Source organism: Balaenoptera acutorostrata, chromosome 16 (genome assembly GCF_949987535.1).
Source record: "Balaenoptera acutorostrata chromosome 16, mBalAcu1.1, whole genome shotgun sequence".
Classification (NCBI taxonomy): Eukaryota; Metazoa; Chordata; class Mammalia; order Artiodactyla; family Balaenopteridae; genus Balaenoptera; species Balaenoptera acutorostrata.
In genome coordinates, this window is record NC_080079.1 from 16,962,977 (window position 1) to 16,988,687 (window position 25,711).

The following is a 25,711-nucleotide window of genomic DNA, read 5'->3' on the forward strand; positions in this document are numbered from 1 at the left end:
CCTTTGAGTTCTTTTCTTGGGTTATGATCACAGCTAGTGTTAAACTACTACATGCTGCCTGATCATACACGAGGATTCGGTCATCCACATAAACGTGATGCTGGTGTGAGTTCACTTTTCTATTTAGAGAAGCATGTCAGCTAGGAATACCTCCACCTTATTTCCCAGGCGCATGCGTGCTGAGCAGAGTTGCCAAAATAGCCCTTTGAGTAAGTGGCAGCTTTAAAAACCATCCAGCTGCTGACTTCAAACTAGAAGGTCAGCAAAGGAAAGTGGAAGTTGGATTCTGAATGGTCAGGGTGCCCACAGAAATTTACTAGGGGTCGGGATTTTGGAGACTTGAACAACTAGACTGGGGCTTCTCCTTGGATTTCTTCCTTGTGACCTATCTTTGTCTTCTCTCTTCGGACTTCAAGATGAATGTGCAGGCTTGCTCGAGGTGTGGGTACGGAGTATACCCTGCTGAGAAGATCAGCTGTCTAGACCAGGTCAGTAGACTTTTCTTGGCCTTTGGGAATCATAACAAACATGGGAAATTTATCTTCTCACATGTGGACATGTGGGTTTTTTTAAACCCCCAAAATAAGACGCTTTCCCCACCTTTCTTCATTTCTACCCATTTCTAGCTACATCTCCTGTATTGCCTCAATTTTTTTAAATTCATTTATGTATCGTAGCCGTGTGTGTGTGTTTTATCACCATTTTATCCCTAAAGCTCATTTTTTTTTTACCCTGAAATATATTAAGAATACTGAGTCTGAAAAAAAAAGGTAATTTTGCTAAATCTTTTTGTTTGATTTCTAGATATGGCACAAAGCATGTTTTCACTGTGAAATTTGCAAGATGATGCTGTCAGTTAATAACTTTGTGAGTCACCAGAAAAAGCCATACTGTCATGCGTAAGTGTTTGACGCCTCTTCCCACCACCTCTTGAGTTGTGTTTATCTTTTTTTTAAACAAGTAGCCAACCAGAGGTTCAAATCACACACTCCAGGGTTAAATCCAAGAAATGCCTTCTCAAAAGTTTTTACTTCCATACAATCATTACAGAGACCTAAGATGGGATTTTATGCAATGGACAGAAAGTTGAAAATTTCAGATTTCTTATAAGTAAAAGATCAAATCTATGCACTACAACCTCATGTCAACTTATTAAATATTGTGCAGAACAGTGTAATTTCCATGAATATGCATGAAGCTTTAAAATGTTTTCTTTTAAATAATTTCAGAATCCTTTTCTATTTCTTCAGAAAGTTTTTAAGTGATCATTTCCAGTTAAATTTGGTCTTTAAGTTAAATAGGTTGAATTTATTTGATTAGCCTTTGTTTTCTTTAGGACGCATTGCCTGGAAAATCTTGAATTTAATTATTAGGTTTTATATTTTTGATTTAAAAAATGACTCTGCCTTTAAGAATAGTCAATCATCTTGGATAAAGTACAGTTCTAATTTTGGTTTATATCTACTTTTTGTAGCCATAACCCCAAGAACAACACTTTTACAAGTGTCTATCACACTCCATTAAATCTAAATGTGAGGAAATCTCCAGAGGCCATTTGTGGGGTAAGTTACTTAATTTTGAATTTCAAAATAGCCTTTAAAGAAGATTTCTTAGCTCAGGCACCTGTTAGGTTTTTAAGTGTCTCTGCCTAGATGTGAACCTGCCCATTTTCTCCACATATACAAGCAAAGTATATTTAAATAACAGATATTGCTATTTGCCCTACCACAACATAGAGGCCAATACACAGGATAATCTAGCTTGAATATCTGAGATCCTTGTATCTATTTTAATCTCTCTGTGTCTGCCAGCTCTGGACACCTTGATGCAATAGGCTGTGCATACACTAGGTGCTTAATACATAAAACAAAGTTTATATAGTTGGAAAGTATTACAAAGGCCTTTCCTTTCTTTCCCCATGATATTTTGGTACAGACACTGAAACCTCTAGTTCCGTACTCTTAAATCTCTCCAAATTCAGTAGTGTTTCAGTTTATTTGCAGTGTTTAAGATCTCTTTCCCTATGGGTAGCGGTAGGTCAAAGATATTTTGATTTGGAACTGATGTTTGGATAGACCAGGAGGCCATATTGATAAACCAACCTCTTTTGAAAAACCAACAGTAGAGTTTTGTCAAATAACTGTTGATTAAATGCTTGCATTTATTAAAATGATGAATCATTTCACTTCCCTCCCCCATGCTCCACAACAAGTTGTTTTTTGGGATGGAGCTAGCAGCTTTCTAAAATTAGAAAATGACACATGAGGTGGAAGGCTCTCTAGTAATCTGCCTTCCTCGTGTTACCTTACCTCATCCTGACTCTCCAGCCTGCCCAGGCCATGTCCTCCTCAAGAAAATGGTTTAGATTGAGCTTATCATTATCATGTGGCTCTCTCCACAGACTGCCAAGTAGCTTATTTCACTAAATGCTTTGCACCAATTGTGAGTTTATTAATTTTTTTACAAGCTTATATAATATTTACTGTACAGTCAGTTCATTTAATACATTACATTCAATAAAGTAGATACTATTTTTATCCCATTCTACTGGTGAGGAAACTGAGGCTCAGAGAGTTGTTCATATATCATTGATTTCTAAGGATTAACAAGCCTTAAGAATTCACAAGCCATCCTAGATTACTGAGAAGGCTAATTCTTTTAGGATTTTGCTTTCATCTCTGTTTGTTTGGTTTTTGTTGTTGTTGTTGTTTGTTTTCATCTCTTTTTATCTAAGGGCAACTACACAAAATTACAATCAATACTGAATTTAGCTCTCAGTTCGATAGAGTGCCAGACACTCTTTGAGGCCCTTTATCTGTGTGATCTCACTTTTTCTTCACAAGAACCCTCTGTAATATTATCATATTACAGTTGGGGAGGCTGAGGCTCAGAGAGATTAAGTAACTTGCCCAGTTTTACCCGGCTAGTTCAATGGGCACAAATCCAGATCTATCTCACTCTGGGACCTGTATCCTAAACTGCTCCATTGGTCTACTCCCATGTACCTAGGGGGTGGCAAACTCTCTAGGAGGAAAAAAAAAAGCACTTACTTATGTTTACAAACATGCAGATTTTTCTGCAGTTCTGGGCCAGAGTTTGACAGACTGAACACAAGAAGACGTACTTATACATCAGAGTACTATTTGTATTTATTACAAAAAGATCCATAATATCTGTATCTTTCATCCTATGCGAGGTGTCGACTGGCATGTCCCCCTTACGCTCTTACAACAGGTCACAAAGTATTTACCTTTTTTTGAGGTGGTAGTGGATTCACTTTCTTTTAACTTGTATGACAGGCCCGACCTGGAGCAAGATCATTGCTGGCTCTGTTTCCAGCCACAGACAGTGATGTGAGCTTCTCAGGAAGCCTGTGTGTGTGTATTTGTTCGCATCTATGTAAATATATGTGTATGTGTATAAAAATGTATGTGTGCATATGGAGAGTGTATGTATGTGTGTATGTAGGTGTGAATATGTGTACACATGTATACATATGTGTGTACATGGTGCATACGCACATGTGTATGTATGTGTACATGTGTATACATATCTGTGTGCACATCTGTGCATGTGTGTGGTGTGTGTATGCGTGTATGCGTATATGTGTGTTATCTCTGTGTGTATGGTGGATGTGTGTTTACGTGCATGTGTATGTACATGCATATGTGTGTACATGCGTATGTGTGCATGTGTGTACATGCATATGTGTGGGTGTGTACATATATATGGGTGTGTACATGCATATGTGTGCGTGTGTGTGTGTGTACTGAACAATTGACTGCTGAGACCCCTTTCTCCTCCTTTCCCACCAGGGAAAAAATCAAATGGACAACGATGTCTGTTCTAGGCCCCAGATCTTTTTTTTTTTTTAAATAAATTTATTTACTTATTTATTTTTGGCCACGTCGGGTCTTGTTGCTACATGCGGGTTTTCTCTAGTTGCAGCGAGCGGGGGCTACTCTTCGTTGCGGTGCGAGGGCTTCTCATTGCGGTGGCTTCTCTTGTTGTGGATCACAGACTACAGGCGCAAGGGCTTCAGTAGTTGTGGCACATGGGCTTATCTGCTCCGCGGCATGTGGAATCTTCCCAGACCAGGGCTCAAACCCATGTCCCCTGCATTGGCAGGCGGATTCTGTTTTTTTTTTTTTTTTTTAAATTTATTTATTTATTTATGGCTGTGTTGGGTCTTCGTTTCTGTGCGAGGGCTTTCTCTAGTTGCGGCAAGCGGGGGCCACTCTTCATCGGGGTGCGCGGGCCTCTCACTATCGCGGCCTCTGTTGTTGCGGAGCACAGGCTCCAGACGCGCAGGCTCAGCAGTTGTGGCCCACGGGCCCAGCCGCTCCGTGGCACGTGGGATCCTCCCAGACCAGGGCCCGAACCCGTGTCCCCCGCATTAGCAGGCAGACTCTCAACTACCGCGCCACCAGGGAAGCCCGGCAGGTGGATTCTTAACCACTGCACCACCAGGGAAGTCCCCAAGGCCCCAGATCTTATAACCATTCTAGGGAGTGTGGTGGATTACTTTCTTACTCCCTTTTCTTCTCTGAGAGACTTTGCCAATTGTATAAAAAAACAGATTCATGGTGCACATGCTAAAATAAAAAAAAAGGAAAGAAAGGGATGCTTCAGTAATGGTGATGAAGGACAAAAGTAAAGATTTTAAGTTGGCATTTGAAGGAGGTTGACATTTTTCTGTATTTTAAATGTCATTCTTTAAAAAGTAAATGAATAAATAAATATTTACTAAGACAAAATTTCCTGTTTGGTAGGTGTGAATGGAACTTTTAACAGAATAGAACATCTGGGTTCCCTTCTATTTGGAGAATGAACTTTAGCCCTTAATGCTTCCTTACCCCACTATTAACAGTTATGGCTTTTTCTCTCTTCCTGCTTCCTCTGAATAATCACGAGTCCTGTGAAAGGTCTCTGGGGAGGCAGGCACGGCCCCCACCGCCACCCCCCGCCCCATGATGGATTTGTCCTGTGAGACGGGGCAGCAGATATGCCTTCCTGTTTATTTTGGTCATGTGATTCTGATTCTGTAAGTCAAAGGCTCTCAAGGAGGGCAGTTTTGCCCCCCAGGTGATGTCTGGGGACTTTTTTTGGGTCAGAACTAGGAAGGTAGGAACACTATTGGCATCTGGTGGATAGAGACCACCTATCCTGGTCAGCGTAGTGCCATGCACTAGACAGTCACCCCCAACAAATAACGAACTGGCCCCAAATATCAGTGGAGCTGCCAACAAGAAACTTTGCCTTGAGTCTGTGTAATGTTTGTGGTAGTTTCTCAAAATCCAAGGGAAAAAACATGTTAAGATCTCTCAATTTATCTATTTTAAAGTATACATATTAGTGCAGTGTTAAGCAAGCCCAGACAAAGTGCCCTTGACAGGGAACTAGAATTCCTGGATTGTGAACCTGGCTCTGCTAAATCATTGAATGATTTCAATAAGTTCATTTCTCTTCTCTGAGCTTCTTTCCTCACGTGTAAAATTAATGACTTAAACTTCAACTTGTTAAAGTTGCAGGTTTCTGGGCCCCATCTTGGATCTCATACGTTATGCTATCTGGGTTTGGACTTAAGACCTGATTTTTTTCTTTTGTTATTAGTTCTTTTTATGTTCTCCTTAAGAAATCTTTGCCTATTCCAAAGTTATGAAGATATTGTTAGATGTCAGTTCTCCTCAAATTGATCTACACATTCAATGCAATCCCAGCCAAAATCCTGGTGTTTTTCATAGAAATTGACAAACTGATTCTAAAATTGATATGTACATACAATGATTCTAGAGTGGCCAAGAAGTCTTGAAGAGCAAAATCAATGGACTTAGGTTACCAGATTTCTAGACTTACTATAAAAGTAGTAGTAATTAACTCAGCATAGTATTGGTGTAAGAATGGACAGACAGACCAGTAGAAAACAATACAACATCCGGAAATAGAGCTGCACATATGTGGTCACTTGAGTTACAACAAAGGCACCACTGCATTTCAATGTAGCAAGAATGATCTTTAAATAAATGGTACCGGAGCGATTGGACACTTGCGTAGAAAAAAATGAACCTTGATATCTACCTCATACATAAAAATTAACTCAAGGTGTGTTATAGATCAAGATGTGAAAGGTGAAATTATAAAGCATAGGAGAACACCTACATGAATTTGGGGAGCCAGCATTTAACAAGCTCCCTGGGTGTTGCACAGGCCAAAGTTAAGAACAACTGCTCTAATGTCTAGTGTTTTCTAAGCTGAACACTTGGTGTTGTGTGATTAGCTCATAGAGATGTTGCCTTTTTAATTGCACTGCTAAATAGAGCTTTGCACACAGCAGGTGCTTTCTGTGTGCCCTTTGGCTGGTGGTACAGATGAAGCTGGTGGTGACACTGACAGCTGTGGCTTGTAGTGCAGTTAAGATGCTTTGCAGTTGAGACTTAGGATCCCCGCCCTAGTTTAGCTGTATATCATTTGTTTCCTTTCTCTTTTCTGATGGAAACATTACCGATGATATCTTCATTGTGCAGATCGATGAGGAAGACGATGGCAAACGCTTTAAATCGGTTTTTCACTGGGACATGAAATCCAAGGATGGGGCGACTGCACCTAACAGGCAACCATTGGTGGACAAGGTGAAGGAAGAGTTATAAATGGCTTTGGAAACAGAGAAAAGAATGACACACTATGCAAATGAAATGTATTATCAGTATTACTTCTAGAGGGCATTGGTTACACTTTCTTTTATCCAGTTTGTAATTCCAGCTGTCTGCAGAAGACCCAGCATCACCCCAGCCAAATCTGCTCCAGTCCAAGCTCACTGACTTCTCCCTTCCAACCACTGTGTTTCTGTCACTGGGATCAGCCACCAGGCTGGAAACCAAGGCTGCCTTTTCTTCTTCTTGACCCTTAACTCAGCTCCACCCCTTCCCTCCCATTTCACTCTCCCAGCTCTGAGCCCCATCATCTCCTGCCTGGACCTTTGTGAGGACCTTCCCTCTCCTGGGTTTGCCCCTCTTCAGCCTGTCATGTGACATCGGTCACACACATCTTCCTGCTTGTCTCTGATTTACTCTTCCCATCACCTGAGAATTCGTGGTCATTCTCTATTGACAGCCTCATCATTTCAAAATTCCGCAGCCATTTGTTTTTAATGACCCACATAAAACAGTCCAAACAGTGCAAAGCTAACCCTTTGTCCACTATCTCCAATCCCAGTTCCTTCTGTAGAGGTACCCATTGTTGTCAGTCTTGTGGGTATCCTTCCAGACTCTCTCTCCTCATTTACAAATTAATATCCATATAATTTATTTTTTTGTTACTTACATTTATATATGACTACTGCCACTTATTGAAGGACCTTTAATGAGTTATTTAACCATTCTTTTCTTTGGCTTTCTTTAAGTTCAATTTTTAAGTGAACTTCAAACAGTTCCTGATGCACAGAACTATTGTAAAAATTAAAAGAGTATATAAATGTAAAGATCTTAGAACACTGGTCGGCACAATAAATATCAGCTAGCATTTCTTATGGAAAATTATAGATGTATATTTCTACTGAAATGTATAATTTTGTTTTTCCGTGAAACAATATGCATTGTTTTACAACTTGCATTTTTCGCTCAACAAATACCCTGGAGATGTTTCTATGCCAGCAACCTTTTAAGCTGTTGTAGGTGGGTAGATCATGGGTGCAATCATTAAGAGAGGATGTATCATGCTTTCTTATTGATGGGCAGGGTTATTCCCATTTTTTTTCTGTTATGAATTTGCAGTGAACACCTTTGTGCAAGACCTCTTTTGGACACAGTGAGTGTTTCTCTAGAATAGATAATGGAAAATGAGGTTGCTAGATCAAGAGTCTGTGGCTTTTTAATTTTAATGGACAAACTGTCAAATTTCTGTCTAAAATGGCTGTACATTTTATATTCCCACAGGCAGAGTATGAGAATACCCGTTTCCCACAGACTCACCAACACTTGGTATTACCAGATAAAAGTTTTAACAACCTGTATTTTGTTGTTTGAATTTAAACTTCCCTGATTGGGAGTGTAGTTGAGCATATTTTCACATGTGAATTATCTGTCTTTCCAGATCGCCAAAAGATGGTCTGTGCAACTTGCCCCACCTCCAGCCCACTTGGTTCCTCATCCTTACTCCCAATTCCAATCAAACCACCTCCTCATGGTCTTTCACATGAAGCCTATCACTACCTTCATGCTTTTATTCATGGCAGTCCCCACTCCGAGAATTTATTCAACATATATTTATTGAGTATTATATGCCAGGCATAGTTCCAGGCTACTGGAATACATCAGTGCACAAAACAGATAAAAATCCCTGCCTTCATGGAACTGACCTCCTAGAGTAGATGTTTTTCTTTTTCTCTTTGCATTATCTGTCAACTGACCTTAGCCCTGGAGGACCAGCTCAAATTCCTGTCCAAAACAGGGGCCATCATATACAGATTGCTTTTTCAAGGCTCTCACTGTGTTTTATCTTCAATACAGTACATTTAAGCACACAGATGTTCTCTAATAGCTCATTGTTTCATATGTTAGTTTTATCTCCATAGATAGGTCACAAGTATCTTAAAAGAGAAACTTTGATTTCTTCTTCTTTTTTCTTTTTTGATTTTCTTTTCCTAGTGTTAACTGCTTAATCTAATGCTTGGCACGCAACAGGTAGCAGGTTTTTGAAGCTTGGCTGAATAGTGCTGATTAGTCTCAGATGGCCTGTCCACAGCAACTCCCCGCTGCCCATCTTGGTGCAATAATGAGCAAAGAAATGTTAAGTTACATTTGGAACTCTTCTATGATATAAGTGAATCTCAGAAAGTTTGGTTATTTAGGATATTAGGTTATTTTCTCGTTTGAAAAAAAATGAACATTCTGGTTAGGTGAGACCTACCATAAAGCAAGAGGAGTTTATAGTTTTTAGAGAATGTATATTTTTTCTACCTTATATTGACAATGTATGTGAGTGTTGCTGGGAGGGTGGGGTTGGTAGGGGGATCTTACCAGGCAAATGTGTGGGGTGTGTGTTTGTATACATTTGTGTTTTTCCTCTATAGAGAGCCTATTGGACTGGATATGGGGAAGGGAATGCTTGGCGCCCAGGAGCTCTGCCAGACGCTGAAGTCGTAAGGATGGCTAAGGCTCAAAAGTCACTGGGTGAGGTAAGGGCCCTGGAAAGTTACTTTAGCAATTAGTTTGAATGTTCCTTTATTTTAAGATTGTGGTAGACAGAATACTGGCCCTCCCCGAAAGATTCCCATGTCCTAATCCCTGGAACCTGTGTATATGCTACTTTGCCTGGCCAAAGGGATGTTACAGATATGATTACGGTAAGGATTTTTCTTTTTTATTGAAGTATAGTTGATTTATAATGTTGTGTTAGTTTCTGATGTACAGCAAAGTGATTCAGTTATACATATACATACATTTATATGTATATATATATTCTTTTTCAGATTCTTTTCATTATAATTTATTACAAGATATTGAATGTAGTTCCCTGTGCTATACAGTAGGACCTTGTTGTTTATCTATTTTATATATAGTAGTTTGTATCTGCTAAACCCAAACTCCTAATTAAGGTAAGTATAGGAAGATTATCCTGGATTATTAGGGTGGACCGAATGTAACAAGAGTCCTTATAAGGAGGGAGGCAGGAGGGTCAGAGTCAGAGAAAAGATGACGTGACAACAGAAGCAGAGGTCAAAACTGTTTGGGGCCATAAGCCAAGGAACGCGGGCTGCCTCCAGAAGCTGGAAAAGTCAAAGAAATGGTTTCTCCACCAGAGCCTCCAAAAGCAATCAGCCCTGATGCCCTATTTTAGATTTCTGACCTGTAGCACCATAAGAGAGATCTTAGTAGGTTTTCATCGTAGAAAAGGCAATTTTAGCCCAGATTATGGAAATCCTTAGTGATCTGCACACAGTACCCTCTAGTCCTCTCCATACACCCAGGGCACCTGCCCTTTGAAGAAACCACTCTGGAAAATATTGCTAGTCTTTAGTAACTTTTCTTTAGCAAATGGAAAGAAGACAACAGAAACATAATTGCTAAGGTGGAAAACAGACCATCAGAGATACTCAAAAGTTAGGAGCAAAAAAGAGCAGACATTTCACTTCCAGTGCTGTAGAACTGTCTCTAGTACCAGAAAGTCTTCTGCATAATAATTGCTGCATTATCACACAAGCCTTTGAGTTAAAGGACATCCCTTGGGTTGTGCCAGGTTCCACATAGTTTAATATAAACATTGAAGGAGAAGCCCTTTGACCTGGGAAATATGCTTTCTTCAGCCTTGAAGGTGTTATTTAAATCACCAAGTGAATAACATTTTCAAATTTATTCCAGGTGACTGCAATATTTTCCAAGTATCTTATACATCCAATTGCATTGGTTCTGATGATGCTTGCTATTGCAGTTTTATTCGTTCTCATTGGATTTCATATTGGTTCTCATGCTGACATTGGTCTGACCAACAGGAGTACACAGAAGACTATGAACAACAGCGGGGCAAGGGCAGCTTTCCAGCCATGATCACACCTGCTTATCAAAGGGCCAAGATAGCCAACCAGCTGGCCAGCCAAGTGAGTGTCTTAGTGCTTATTCACCATTGATTACGCTAATGTTTGTCATTAGTGAACCCCTGGGATTCAGATAAAATCCAAAAGGAGAGTGCTTTGGGGCAGTAGGTACCCTTAGTGTGATATTATGGAGAAAACTATGTTCTTATCTTTTCCCTATCATTCACTCTCTGTGCCTTGTTTGGGCCGCATCTATCACATGGAGAGAAGACCCTGTAGCTCACCCCAAGACTGTACCAAATAATTTCTTGTGGTGGCGTTAGCATTAAGGACACTGATTTTTATTAAGTGGACGGTAGAACCTCCTGAAGAGTAGCACAACTTGTTGGTTAAGAGCTCAGATTTTAGAGCTGGAATGTTGGGATTTGAATCCTGGCTTTCTCACTTAGTACCTGTGGGACCATGAGCAAATTACTTAACCTTTCTGTTCCTCAGCTGCTCTTTTGTAAAATGGGGAAAATCATAGTCTTGCCTTATGTGATTGTTATGGAGATGAATGAATATTTGTTAATGTTTAGAAGTTCCTGGCACTCTCTTGGACTTAACACATGAGCATTGATGCTTTTTGGAGAGGAGTCCGTAGAACAAACCAGAAAGACTTGCCATATGTTTGCGTTGAGTGTTGCCCGATGGTGTAGCTTCCGGACAGCCGCAAGGAGAGGTCCTACAAAGGCTGTTGGGTGTGACCTTGACTCTATGCTGTCCCCTCACCAGGTGGAGTACAAGAGAGGGCATGACGAACACATCTCCAGGTTCAGCACAGTGGCGGATACCCCTGAGCTTCTCCGGGCCAAGGCGGCAGGACAGCTTCAAAGTGATGTAAGAAATGATGGAAGCCAGATGCAGTGATTCTCGTTTAAGGTTCCCCATTCTTTCCTTATGTGGAGGAGGAGGCAGGGAGAATGCAGGCGGCATCTCAATCCTGTGCGGGGGCCAGGAAGAACTTTCTAAGGTCAAGGATGGTCAGGTCAGATTTGGCAGCTAGCACAGACCTTGCAAAAACTTTTCCTTAGAGAGAAAAGTTTACACGGTATTAGTAACAAGCCAGGTATATCTGATTAATCTTAAAGAAGTCTCTCCTTGTCACTGCAAATTGTAGAAGATAACTTCCGAAGAATTTCTTCCATTTGCCTTTTCATAGCCCAGTTGCTCCACGGCATACTAAGACTGGGAACTTAGTATTGCTCTGAGTGGGAAGTTTAAGCACGAATCCAGGTTCAGCTTAACAAGTGGCTTCCACTTGACTTGGGTTGAGAAGCCTCTTTCATCCCCCAGACTTGACTGGCAGCTCCTCGAGGGCAGAAGCCTTGTTGCTCTGCCTGGCCTCACCCCCTGGTCCACAGCAGGTGCTCACAAGTATGTGTCGAATTCTACATTGAGCATCTCCACGTATCAGGCAGTGAGCTGGGTATTGGGAATAAAGTGGTAAATAAGATACACAGGGTCCATCAAGCTCTAAGCCAACGACACTGCATAAGAGCTGTGACGATGTGAGATGTGCAGGGTGCTATGGGAGCCCTGAGCAGGGCTTCTCCGTCAGATTGCCTGGGAGATGGTGGGATTGTGGCATGTGATTCAAAATTTGTTTTCATTTTCCAGGTGAGATACACAGAGGACTATGAACGACAGAGAGGGAAAGGCAGTTTTCCTGCTATGACCACACCTGCTTATCAGATAGCCAAAAGAGCCAATGAGCTGGCAAGTGATGTGAGTGTCCAGGGCAATGTTTTCATGGGAGGGAAGGAAGCAGGAATTTACCTGGGCCTGGCGAGTCCAACTTCCTATCTCCTTGTCTCCGTTTTTTTGCACCGTGGATACAGGAAGTAGCTTTCCTACATAGTTTTCAATCAGTTTTACCAGGACAATGATGAGGCACTTTTATGTCTAAGACACATTCCCTAGACCCAAGCAGAAAAAGAACATTCCACAAGACGTTCATTTTTACTATTCTGGCCCCTGTGCATAAGAAGCTAAATTTGTCCTTCCCCTTCAAATAGGTGAGGTACCATCAACAATATCAAAGAGAAACGAAGGGAACGGCTGGTCCAGATGCTGGAACTGAGGGCGCATTGACAAAGGAGTATGTGGACCAGTATGGCCAGGTATGTGATAAAATGACGTCCTGCAAGACCCTTTTTGATGGTCATTTCTCAGTTTGGCAGCCCTCTAGCCTGTGACACAACCTATGACTATTTAATCAGGGGTTGGGCTGTGATTTTTTCTTTGCCCTATTTATGGAAGGTGGAATTTCCAAGCCAGAAAGTAGCGAACCAGCAATTACACAGGGCTCAACTTGACTCACTTAGGAAAACAGATTCTAAGCACTTTTTCTTTCCTTTTTTAAAAATAAAGGACCAATATCAAAATGGTGGGTTTGCCAGGAATAAAGCATCTTCATCTATTCACTGAAGAAAAGTCCCAAGGACTAAGGCTGTCTGTGTTTAGCCTGTCACTGCATAGGCAAAAAAGGGATCAAAATGCGTGTCTTGAAAAATATTGAGCACTTCACTGAGTAGCAGGATTCATTTTCTTAGAAAATGAATTTCTTATCTAGGTTGCTAGATAAAGCAATATGCCAGAGAAAGTAACCCTTTTTCTCAATTTCACTTCTTAAATGAACTACATCTTGGCAGGATGTAAAAACGTTGAGTGACAACTGCAGCTAATTTTATTTGCACATCCCTCTGATTTTCTGGTACTAGACAGGTGTTGTAAGGGAAAAAGGGAACATTATTTTTTCATGGTTGTAAGTAAAGAATGTTGGAAGAGCAAGCGTGTGTCCGGAAGGGTACATTCAGTGGGCTTGGGTGATATTTCTTTCTTAATTTGACAGTTGTTTAAATTTTTTGGCACTGGGTAGACTTTACAACATATGTGACATTCAATATACATAATTTATAAAAAGAAACAAATAACTTATTTCTCTTCTTCAGAAAACCAAGTTGCTTATATTGGGGATATATTCATGTGAAACTTAAAATGCATGTGAAGATACGTTTTGACCCTTTTGCAAATGTCTATCTGAGCAAAAATGTTTGGTTTTGAATTTAAAAGGCCATTTTATTAAATTTCATGATAAGTCAGTTAAATGGTCTCTCAGTGCTTAAAACTCAATGAAAATACATTCTTATTGGTTTCAAGTTGTAAATATGTTGTTTAGAATGCTCAGGACAACTTTTAAAAGTCTGTTTAAAAAATATTTGGCTTCCATATTTAGCAAAAAGTATTTTGTTCTAAATTTGGACTATCCTATCTGCCACTAGTTATAACACATGCATGTAATTTCATGTGTGTATCTAGACCTGTCTATACACAGTGATGAAATGTAACTTCATAGTATCATAGTGGAACCTTGATTATTAGGACATTTTGATTGAAGTTTCCAATCATGATAATAACAAATACAAGAATCAAAGTGGGTGTTGTTCGATAGCACTGCCAGCAGCTGTCAGTCGAGAGGACTCCATATCCTGTGGCATTTCACCGTGATTGACTGTGACTCACCAGGGCAAGAGTAGGAGGGAGTGATAGAGAAGCAGGCGGACAGTCAGATACACTATAAATATCTGTAGTGCCTAAAAGACCAAACAATTCATTCTTCATTTTTTTTTTTTATAAAATTATTTTATTTATTTATTTTTGGCTGTGTTGGGTCTTCGTTGCTGCGTGCGGGCTTTCTCTAGTTGCGGCGAGCGGGGGCTACTCTTCCTTGCGTTGCACGGGCTTCTCATTGCGGTGGCTTCTCTTGTTGCGGAGCACGGGCTGTAGGCACGCGGGCTTCAGTAGTTGTGGCTCACGGGCTCTAGAGTGCAGGCTCAGTAGTTGTGGCGCACGGGATGTGGGATCCTTCCGGTCCAGAGCTCGAACCCGTGTCCCCTGCATTGGCAGGCGGATTCTTAACCACTGCGCCACCAGGGAAGTACCCATTCTTCTTTTTAATGAGTAGTTTTTTAAGTTAATGGACTATACCGTGTAATCTATTATTTGTAACCTGTCAACTCCCCAATAGGATTAAGGGTCTCAAAAAGATTTACATACACGATATATATTCACATATGCGGAGAAGTTAAAATGAAGCTACAAGCCAACTCCAAACTGTAAAGCAGAATGGGCAAAAGGAGGTTACCAAAGAATTTGAGAGTCTTTGTTGTTATTATTTTTTTCACTTACTACATTTGGCCCAGAACATTCTGACAGCCAAGCATAAAGGAGCACTCAGGCTAAACAGTTGTCATTATTGGATAAAACGGAAGCCTGGACATTCTAATTTGACCCAACTACTTCATTTAAGAGAGTATGTGTGCTAGACTCTGAACCATGATGCTGGAGCAGGGCAGGCCCCTGCTTTGGAGGAGGCCAGAGAGAGATGGAGTCATAAGCCCAAGGAGGCACACTAAGGGCTGTTCAAGATTTGTGGGAACACAGATGAAGAAGCAGCTGATTCTGCCTGGGGTGGGGCTGGGAGTGAGGGAGGAGTTCCCTGGAGAGAAGGTAGCATCTGACGGGGTCTTGAAGTACCTCCGGTTGCTGGGGAAGTTTTACACTAGTAACGTGATGACAGTTCCGTGAGAGAGAAGGTTCTTCTTTGTGGGAGAGCCTGGGTGATGTGGGGAGGAGGACAGAAGAAATTAAGACTCGGATTGTAATACTTAGTCTGAAATATACATTTGGTCCCAGCTGAGATCCTCTTATTGCAATTTGAAGTCTTTTCAGCCAAATTGCAAAAATTCAAATAGTTACATAATATCTCTTTCTTGGTAAATGAAATGAATCCATCACTGGGGGAGACAGTATGTGGAATATCAACGTGTCTTTGCATAGATCTGCTAAGGGGCCTGAGAACGGTGGCATTCGAGACTACTGGAAGACAGAAGGACTTTCCAGGTGTCATTTAAGAAATGAATACTCCAAAATACATGAGCCTAGGAGACTCATAGAGTATCTTGATTTATCTGATGGAAATGATGATGCTAGTGATAACAGTTACCATTTATTTAGTGCTGACTGTGTGCTGGGTCTACCTCTAGTGTCTACCACCTTAACGACCACGTGCTACTGCTTTTAGGGGTGATCACAGGAATTTCCAAGGTGGACGGGCCTCCATGGGAGCAGGCTCTAGGAGAGATCATTGCTAATCCCCCACCCATTCCAGGAGTGGAGCATTACTGATTAAACTTTTTGATTGACCCAGCAGGGTTACTCAGAAGAGTATGGTGAGCACAGAGGAAAGGGCAGCTTCCCGGCCATGATCACCCCGGCTTATCAGAATGCCAAGAAAGCCAGCGAACTCGCTAGTGATGTAAGTACCACATTGGGACGACACACAGAGTCACAGAAGCAGAGGAGAAATGAGACTTTGAAGGCTGTGCTTACTGAAACCTATATACAGTTAAATTTATCAGAGCTGAGTCAAAGCAGAATGTTAGCCCTCAATTCCTATCCAAATTTCTGACATCTGCATTTTTGGCTCGTGCTGTTAGGTCACATTTATCTGCTTCAAAGGAGACTGACATGGACAAACCACACAACTTACTTGAAGTCAGCTGAAGCAAGTGCACATACCGGTCCAGCTAGATAAGCTGGGGTTAGGAGAGTCTTTGCAAAATAACCCATCTTAGAAATTGAGCACTTCAGAGGAATAGCTGATTAAAATAAATCGTATGAATATCAAACTCAGTGTAACCCAGTTGATAAAATGATTTTTATTTGCAGAATGTTAGCCAGTTGGCAGTCCTTGAAATATAAGCTATAATTAAACTTGGTAAAGTGACAAGCACACTGCAGATCTTACACCAACTTGAACTTGATCTATAATCAGAAACCCAGCATTCATTTCATACCCCCTTTGCCCTTCTCCTTTACTTTGTTACTATTCAGTTATTACCCATTTCCTTAGAAGAGTGCACTTTGTCCTGAGAGGGGAAGTAAAAGACACATTCATCACTGGAGGCTGGAAGAGAAATGATTGTTAAAACCAAGAGCAGAATGGGTTTTGGATTATACCTTTAGGTATGATCATTTTGAGACCTTTCTTCATGCAGAATTAGAATGTAAAGTGTAAAAAATGTGAAAGGGGGCAGTAAAATTTTAATATAAAAGGCACTAAGTGGTTTATGGACTTTAGTGGAGGAAAAACCCATGTGATTATTTTTTCCTCCAGAAAATTCTATGAAATAAATGTTGACATTAAATGTGAAGTAAGTGTGGAGTAACTTCTCTCATGGAGCGTGAAAACAACAACTCCAGACGCTCCTTGTGTGCTTCTTTCAGATAAAATACAGGCAGGACTTCAGTAAGATGAAGGGCGCTGCACATTATCATTCCCTCCCAGCCCAAGACAACTTGGTTCTTAAGTGGGCTCAGAACGTGAACAAGCTTGTGAGTGAGGTACGTATGGGGACAGTTTCACCTGTGTGCTGTCACCTCCTTTATCTCCGACAGACAGTGAAGGGGCGACCCCAGAATGAAAAGTTCCATGTAACACCACATAAACTACACATGAGTTACCAGTTCCCAAAGAACGAATAGTCAGTAAAAAGCAATTCACAAGACAGCCTAGAATCAAACCAATTAAATCTTTCTCTGATGGTTCAAAAGTTTCTTCCCAGAATTCTCACAGGGCTGTAGCTATTCCAAAGTTACCAGCAATAGATTTCTAGTTGCCAGAATACTGGAGGAGACATGCTTTATAACAATATGTCATTCTTATAGAGTGGAAATCAAAGATAGGAGTGTTTTGAACGTGGAACCTCCCTCATTCTCTTATTATTGTAGTCAGGTTTCTGAGAAGTTGTGTGTACCGCTGTATGAATTCCCCTTGCCTTAGAGGCTGACCTGGCTGCCAGAGACTGTGTTTTGTTTGGCCTACCCAGTGGTTACGATTTTTATAATTGCTAGGACTATTTGGCAAGGAAATCTCCCCTCTGGCTTCCCATATCCTTTTTAAGTCCTGGAGTTTCTTCATAGTAGCTTCTCTGTTTGCATTGCCTATCGGGACCCTGAAGGCATTTGAGTTGTCAGCCTCTTGGCAGGCTATTCATAGGACTCACCTAGCAAGTTATCTGAAACTCAAAAAAAGGATATGCAAATTTCCTAAAACATTTTTCTTCTCTAACCCCTAAGAGTCAGTCTTTTACCCCAAAGTGTTCCTTAGCCTGTGGTGCTCTAATTGCTCAGAATCACAAGGGTGACATTTCCTGGGCCTCATCAGCAACCTCTGATACTTTGAAGTAGTAAATGGGTGCCGAGCCCTTGGAACCTGCATTTTAAACAAATATTCCACATGATTCTGATGCTGTAGGCCAGAGGTCAGCAAACTATGGCCTGAGTGCCAAATCCAGCCCACAGCCTGTTTTTATAAATAAAGTTTTATTGAAACACATCACACTATCTATGGCTGCTTTTGAGCTACAGGAGTTGATATAAAGATGGGATGTCCCGCGAAGGGGCAAATATTTACTATCTGGTCATTTACAGAAAAAGTTTGCTTAACCTTGCTTTTGACTCAGAGAGCATTAGATCTAGATGGGATCTTTACAATCTTTAGGCCCTCGCTTTGTCATAGGCCTGGAAAAGTAAAGTGTCTTGTTCTGGTTCAGATAGACTTTTAGGGACAGAACTAGAACCAGACTGCTGATAATGTAGTTCTACCCAGGAATAACATTGTTACCATTTTGACCTCTTTCTATGTGAATATATCATAAACTAATATATGAATATAAAAACATACATTTGTAGAATTAGAATTCAACGTATATACAGTTTTGTGTACTTTTAAAATTTTATATCATGTTGTAAGCATTACAATGCATCTTGCATACTTTAAAAGTCATATTCCCACCAAATGTTTTATAAGATACGATAACAAGTTGTATTTCCTTTGGTAAGCGGTCACAAGGGAACCTTCCATTTCTTTTTGCTCTTATGTTTCTCTAGTAAGACAAACCAGCCAGGCCTCTATTAATGGTAATCACCCTTCAGCTGCCTTCTCCAACTACCTGGGATGACTTGCAGTCTATTTAGTAACTATGGCCTCACATCTTATATCTAGCTACCCAGGGGAGCTCAAGTAGCCATTTAAAATTAGAAGACACTTTGCATCTATGAGTGGTCTCATTTATTACACTCTTTTGTAAAGTAACTTTTTTGGTTAAATTCTACTTAAGTATACATACAGAGAAGTGCGTATATCGTAAGTGTACAACAGGAAGAATTTCCACAAGTGGACACGTCTGTGTAATTAGCACCCAGATCAAGAAACAGGACATGACCAGAAGTCCAGACACCTGCCCCCAAGAGTATCCACTGTCTGGATTTCTAAAAGCATTTTGCCATTTTTTTGAGCTATATGAAATCTTAAAGTATTTACTCTTGAAAGGGGCTGTATATTTTTAACATTCAGAACCAAACTGATTATTTACTTATCACTATTTGAAAGGAAAAGACATATTGTTAACCTACAGTATCCTATGCCTGGTATTTTAAAATCTTGGGTTGAAAGTTTTCTAAAAATACCCTAAGTCGAGTCCTGGTGACATTTTCAAGAGTGACTTCGGGTTTGGTTCTCTTGTGCATCTGGTGTTTTGGTTTCCAAGGTGGAGTATAAGAAGGATCTGGAAAGTAGTAAAGGTCGTAGTATCAACTACTGTGAAACACCTCAATTCAGGAATGTGAGCAAGATCTCAAAATTCACCAGTGATGTGAGTTTTTAATGCCTACACGTCTGTTTGGGCTTTTTTTTTTAATGACCTTAATTTCTAGGTCTCCTAAGAGACAGTCTACGTGAATGTATCTGGGTGTCTTGGAGAAGCATGGCGTCTTAGGCACAAATACTATGAGTTTTGATAGAGATTGCCTGCTGGGGCTGGTCCATGGAGTGTTAAATCCCCTGGCATGCACTTGACCTTGAGCCCTCAGGGCTGCACTTGTCCTCTTGCATCCTTCGTGTATAGTAGTATCTGGCTCCTACTGGTGAATGCTGGCGAGGGAGCCTGGCTGAGCGTGCAACGTCCCCTCTCAACTTGACTTTGTGCTTCTTAAATTAGTACAAGATCTCAGTTAACCTGCACAGTCACTTAGGGAGCCAGGTGTTATTTCCCCATCTTACAGGTGAGCAGATATATGCTGGAGTGGCACTTGCAGATTTGGAAATTCTCAAAGCCTGGGGATGTATCCTTGAGAACATCAAGGACTAGTTTATATGATTTTACTTCTTTTTCTTGTTGTTGTTGCCCTCATTTTTACTAATTCCAATTTTTTTTTCACAACTCACATACACACACTGTATTTTATTTTATTTTATTTTATTTTTTTTAAACAATTGCCTAAGCTGTTTTTTTTTTTTTTTTTTAGAAATTCACGTTCTTTTATTTATTTATTTATTTATTTATGACTGTGTTGAGTCTTCGTTTCTGTGCGAGGACTTTCTCTAGTTGCGGCAAGTGGGGACCACTCTTCATCGCGGTGCGCGGGCCTCTCACTATCGCAGCCTCTCTTGTTGCGGAGCACAGGCTCCAGACGCGCAGGCTCAGTAATTGTGGCTCACGGGCCCAGTTGCTCCGCGGCATGTGGGATCTTCCCAGACCAGGGCTCGAACCCGTGTCCCTTGCATTGGCAGGCAGACTCTCAACCACTGCGCCACCAGGGAAGCCCTGTATTTTATTTTTACAAGAGATAAATAAACTGACACCAAGCATTGTAAATGGATAACCGCAACAAAAGCAACAATGATTGCAATTACCAAACACACTCATACTATGTCATAATATTGACATTCAGTCTAGTAATCCTCCACTGTAACAGCTCCTTTACTTTGCAGTGAAAATTGATTTGTATATTTTTTGCCTCTGAGTCCTTGTGGGGTTTTTTTTTTATTCAAACAGAAAGTCACAAAAATTATAATCATCCTCATCAGTTCACTCAGTCCCATGTAATTAAATTTTTTTTTCATCTTGATCTTTTGTTAGCACTTTTATGAATTCACCAGTTTTCCATTAGAGTTCTGAAAATGCTTATTCATTCAGTTCAGCAGTATAGTCAGAAACCTGTACTTGTCAGAGTCTTTTCCATGAATTCCTTGAAGATGAAACCCTTTTATAGGAACATTTTTGCGAAAGCATCAGAGTACACCCAGAACTGTCTGTAAATGACAAAAGACTTAAAAATGACCACGGTTAAAGATTTGATGAAAGTTCATAATAATGCAATTGACAAGGAAATTTAGTTATTTCTGAGATATACATTTTAAAGTAATAACTAGAATTATGACATAACATTATACCAGAACATATAAGATTTTTAGATATTTCATGTAATGTCTGAAACATTTATATTAACATATTTCCATACAAATAACCCAAAGAAAGTTTAGTATTAGTTGTTTTTTTTTGTTTGTTTTTTTATACTGCAGGTTCTTATTAGATTTTACTTCTGCTTAGCTGCGTATAATAGTAGAATTTAAAATCACTTGGGACTTCGTGAGGCTCAGTAAGGAATGTCTTCTGCATAAATGTCATGGTTAAGAGCACCAGCTTTGGAGCTGACGGACCTGGCTCCACAATTAGCCAAGTGGCCGACTTTGGGCACGTTTAGTTCTTGGAGCCATTTTGCCTTCTGTAAAACGGGGATGATAATAATTCCTTCCTCCTCATAGAGTGCTTGTGAAGATTAACAGAGATAAGTAGAACTGTGTCTGATGCAGAGTAATAGTATTCTGTTGGAATACTCTCAGTGCCTGGAAACTCCATGGCCTCCCAGGGGAGGTGATTTTAATGTAGCTTCATTAGAAGCTACCCACCTTTTCTTACTTATGACTTCTTGTCCTCTTGTTTTGTTCTTTGTTTGGTAAGCTGCATTTGGGACATAACATCGTTATTTCACATGGTTGTGGTAGTGACCAATGTGTCATGTATAAGTCACAGATTTTGGCAAAGCTGAGGTTTTATTCCTCATATATTTAGAAATGGAGGTCATAGCATGCAGTGATGTGTACTAGCCCCCAGCATGGGGCTTGCGTGCAGCCCCTGTACGATCAGTGGTTGTCCTTGGAAAGCTCCACGCCTGTGCAATGGGTTTTCACATTGGAAAAATCTGGTATATTTACAACTGAAAATGTTAAAAAAAAAAAAAAATCAGGTCCATTTTGTGCTGTCTGGGTGCATCAGATCTTATGTTTGCTTGTGTGCTTGTCTCACCCCAACTTCTTGAATTTTAAGTTATTTTTTTTAAGTTTGTCTTATTTTTAATTCAGAGACACACTGAATACTTAAATAGCTTCAATTTAATCATTTATGTTTTGGATTAGTGCATTAAGATGAGTAGTTTATCTTCAACGAGTTGGGGAGAGAATGCTTTTGTTGAAGGTTTTGTGTTCCCGTGTAGAATAAATATAAAGAAAACTACCAGAACCACATGAGAGGCCACTATGAAGGAGTTGGGATGGACAGACGGACGCTCCATGCTCTGAAAGTTGGAAGCCTGGCAAGCAACGTGAGTCCTGTCGTGAAGGGCCTTCAGGTCCTGGGGGTCTGTTGGCGTGGAGAGTGGTGGGGCACAAGGAATTCAGCCAGTTCTTTTTCAACCTCCCCTTTTTAAAAAATCAGTGTTTTGTTGTGTAAAGATTGACCCAAAAGAGTTTGTAAATGTTAATCAGTGCAACCAAGGCTAGGTAAAAAAATCTTTGAAAAATTTTAAAAGCTTCAATTTAGGGCTTCCCTGGTGGCGCAGTGGTTGAGAGTCTGCCTGCTAATGCAGGGGACACGGGTTCGCGCCCTGGTCTGGGAAGATCCCACATGCCGCGGAGCAACTAGGACCGTGAGCCGCAACTACTGAGCCTGCGCGTCTCGAGCCTGTGCTCCACAACAAGAGAGGCCGCGATAGTGAGAGGCCCGCGCACCGTGATGAAGAGTGGCCCCCGCTTGCCGCAACTACAGAAAGCCCTAGCACAGAAACGAAGACCCAACATAGCAATCAGTCAATCAATAAATAAATCTTTTAAAAAAAAAAAGCTTCAATTTATTAAACTCAACTTTCTCTGCTTTGAAGAGTACTTAGATCTATTGTAATTGATCCAGTGTGAGAAAAACTTTCAGTTTCTGAGAGATAAAGAGAAATGGACGAGCATAATTCTCATTTGAAATGCTTCAAATTTCCAAAGCATTGCAATTTATTTAGAATTGGTTGGTTGGTTGCTTGATTGGTTCATTCATTCATTCAATCTTAGTGTTCATTGAAGACTTCCTGTATCCAGGCACTGCTCAAGATACTGGCATAACAAAATAGATCAGGACCCTCTTTTCCCAATAGCATGTGATCTATTAATCTCTCTTTGGCTTTGTCAATTCAGTTTACAGGTTTGCAAATGCCAAATTGTAAATCTTGGAGGTAAAGGACACTGAGAAGGAACTGATTTCGTTATTAAAACATACAAACGTCAAATTTCCTCTACTTGAGAATGTCAAATTTGACCTTTAAAAATCTTTTTAAATACTCTGAAGACTCGTGACTTTTCATTTATTTTCTGGGGGTCAACCAAGAAGCTCTTTTGTTATATACTTGCCTGCAAATGCTTCTTTTTAACAAAATACTACAAGGGGTTCCATGATTAATAAGAAAGATAAAATAAATGTGCTACAGATGACATTAACTAATTTTAGATTAATTAAGAAGAAGAATTCAAATTAATTAAAAACAAAAGTGTGAACATAATTTTCCTTGGAGGTGATGAAACTGAATTAATTTTGTTTCTGGTTATTTTTAAAAGATGCTTTTATGACATTCAAACAAGGTCAAAAGAGAGAGGAGACTAATTTCTCTTTTCTTGTTTTTTTCTTTGTGTTTCAGATTGCCTACAAGGCCAGTTACAAACATAACGCTGTCGACTACAACTACCCAGCCACCCTGACTCCTTCCTATCAGACAACAATGAAACTGCTTCCCTTGAAAGATGTATGTCCTTTTCCAATAGTCCTTTCTGCTTTATTCCTGTCACTTCCCTCCAGTAGAGTGATTCTTTTTTTTGGCTGCTTTGGGTCTTCGTTGCTGCGCACGGGCTTTCTCTAGTTGCGGTGAGCGGGGTCTACTCTTCGTTGTGGTGCGCGGGCTTCTCATTGCCGTGGCTTCTCTTGTTGCGGAGCATGGGCTCTAGGCGTTCAGGCTTCAGTAGTTGTGGCTTGCGGGCTCTAGAGCGCAGGCTCAGTAGTTGTGGCGCACAGGCTTAGTTGCTCTGCAGCATGTGGGATCTTCCAGGACCAGGGATCGAATCTGTGTCCCCTTCATTGGCAGGCGGATTCTTAACCACCAAGCCACCAGGGAAGTGCCAGTGGAGTGATTCTTAGGCAGCAAGATGGAAAGAAACAAGATACAACAGTTCATAGGAGATGGAAGGGATTGGGAAAGGGGAACTCTTTTCTGATAGGAAGTCCGTATATACATGTTTGGAAACTCTTAGATTTCCAACATAAGGCGGGGACAACTCTGGTTTCATCTTGAAAATATCCTAAGGTTCCATTTCACCTCTTAGAGTTTGGGGACTATGTCTGCTGCTGGGCACATTAAAGTAATTATTCCCTAACAATGATGATCTTTTTTTTTTTAAGTTTTGGAGTGTGGTATGTTTAAGGACCAAAGGGAGTAAACTGAAATAGCTATAAGTTGAGAGGAAATGGTAACATTGACTTAAATTTTTTCCCCAGGAGTGCTCGGAAATATGTGTGGAATAATATGTATCACTAATTTATTGCAGCAGTGATTTTATTTATTTATAGTTTGGCTTGTCTCCAATGAAATATGTATAATTAATTACATTTGTTGTTTTCTAATTATAAGAATTTTGCTACATGTTTATTACAGAAAATTCAGATAATACAGAAATGTACAAAGAAAAAAGGTAAAAGTTATCTACTATTTTAAAAAGTACATAAGGTGGTTTAGAACTGAGCTGGTATCATGGTTGTCAGTGAAAGTTATCTCCAATCAATCAAGAATTTAATGTATCATTCGACATGCTAATTGAATGCTCAGGGCTACTTTCGTTCACATTCCTTTTGGATCAGCACAGCTTCAGCAGCTGACTTGGGCTTTGCTATTGGTAGATCAGTCTTTGCATCTCTTTCCCTTTTGCTCAGAGTAGGAGCAGTGTCAGGTTCAGCTGGGCATCTCCAGCGTCTAACAGTTTACAGGACAAAGAAGGCCAATCATTGGCAAATGATAGTTTGATGGATGAAAGGAGCTTATCAAACGTGTGATAAAGCAGGGGATGGGAAGTAGAAGAATATAAAGGGCCTACATTTTGCTTTTCCTTTTCCCAGAAAGTTTGCCCGAGTTGACTTATTCATTTCACCTTAATGAAATTCAAGGTTAAACTTGGCTACCAAAGCCAAGTTTCTTTTTTGGCTGCACACATTACCTGGGAAACTTGAGGGATCAAGAGCACCTTGTAAAATTTGAATGCCAATTTTCACAGTAGAATTCTAGAAAAAATGCTTCATAGCACAAACAAAACAAGAGAGCGCTCTACAATTTTGTATTCCCACTATAACATGACTTGCTGTTTACGTTTGTCTGTATAAGACAGTGGATCAAACCAGGCACCTGAAATATAGTCAGCTGTCCTGGGGAAGTCGGAGAGGTGAATTAAACTAGACTGGATTAGAAATATTCATTGGAAGCAGAGGTCGGTTCCACACTGGCAACGCATGAGCCAGATCCAGGCTGCAGAGGTATTTTGTTTGGCCACACAGTGTTAAAAAAAAATTGTTTTTCAACCAATATGTAGAAATTGTGAGAGTTCACATAGGAACTGTGGTCCTAGTTCCTGTACGGCAGCAATTGCCTGGGGCTGAGTGGCAGCTGCTTTTATCACCTTCATCTCCTTTATTTTCCTGGCTCCTGTGTGAATTTGAATTTACCACCCTTAATGAAGGGACTTTAGTATTCAGGAAGTTTGGGGAATCCATTTACAAGAAGATTTGTGGTCTCTATTTCTGTCTGGTAGTCTTAAAGGTGGTCAAGTAGCTATGAAATTAAATACACAAGCACAGGTCCTTAATTAGAGAGCATTCCCTTCAGATGGATTTTATAAACACTAATAGCATTAAAAATGAGACTCTACCCTCAGCAAAGGGA

At 40.4% G+C, this 25,711-nt stretch overlaps 1 protein-coding gene across 10 annotated transcripts in view; it reads left to right on the forward strand.

The window, feature by feature from the left end:
• Positions 1-240: 240 nt before the first annotated feature.
• NRAP (nebulin related anchoring protein) overlaps positions 241-25,711 on the forward strand; it is a 70,332-nt gene continuing 44,861 nt past the window's right edge. For 2 of the 10 annotated variants that reach the window (XM_007173108.3, XM_057530421.1), the window contains exons 1-15: positions 245-293; positions 417-488; positions 805-899; positions 1,475-1,562; positions 6,525-6,629; positions 9,068-9,172; positions 10,487-10,591; positions 11,303-11,407; positions 12,188-12,295; positions 12,586-12,690; positions 15,780-15,887; positions 16,859-16,975; positions 19,183-19,287; positions 21,968-22,075; positions 23,429-23,533. In XM_007173108.3, coding sequence (XP_007173170.2) covers positions 291-293; positions 417-488; positions 805-899; positions 1,475-1,562; positions 6,525-6,629; positions 9,068-9,172; positions 10,487-10,591; positions 11,303-11,407; positions 12,188-12,295; positions 12,586-12,690; positions 15,780-15,887; positions 16,859-16,975; positions 19,183-19,287; positions 21,968-22,075; positions 23,429-23,533 — 1,434 coding nt within the window. In that variant the 5' untranslated portion in view covers positions 245-290. Of the gene's footprint in view, positions 489-804; positions 900-1,474; positions 1,563-6,524; positions 6,630-9,067; positions 9,173-10,486; positions 10,592-11,302; positions 11,408-12,187; positions 12,296-12,585; positions 12,691-15,779; positions 15,888-16,858; positions 16,976-19,182; positions 19,288-21,967; positions 22,076-23,428; positions 23,534-25,711 lie in introns of all 10 variants that reach the window. The other 8 variants (XM_057530424.1, XM_057530422.1, XM_057530416.1 and 5 more) reach the window with 8 other exon arrangements.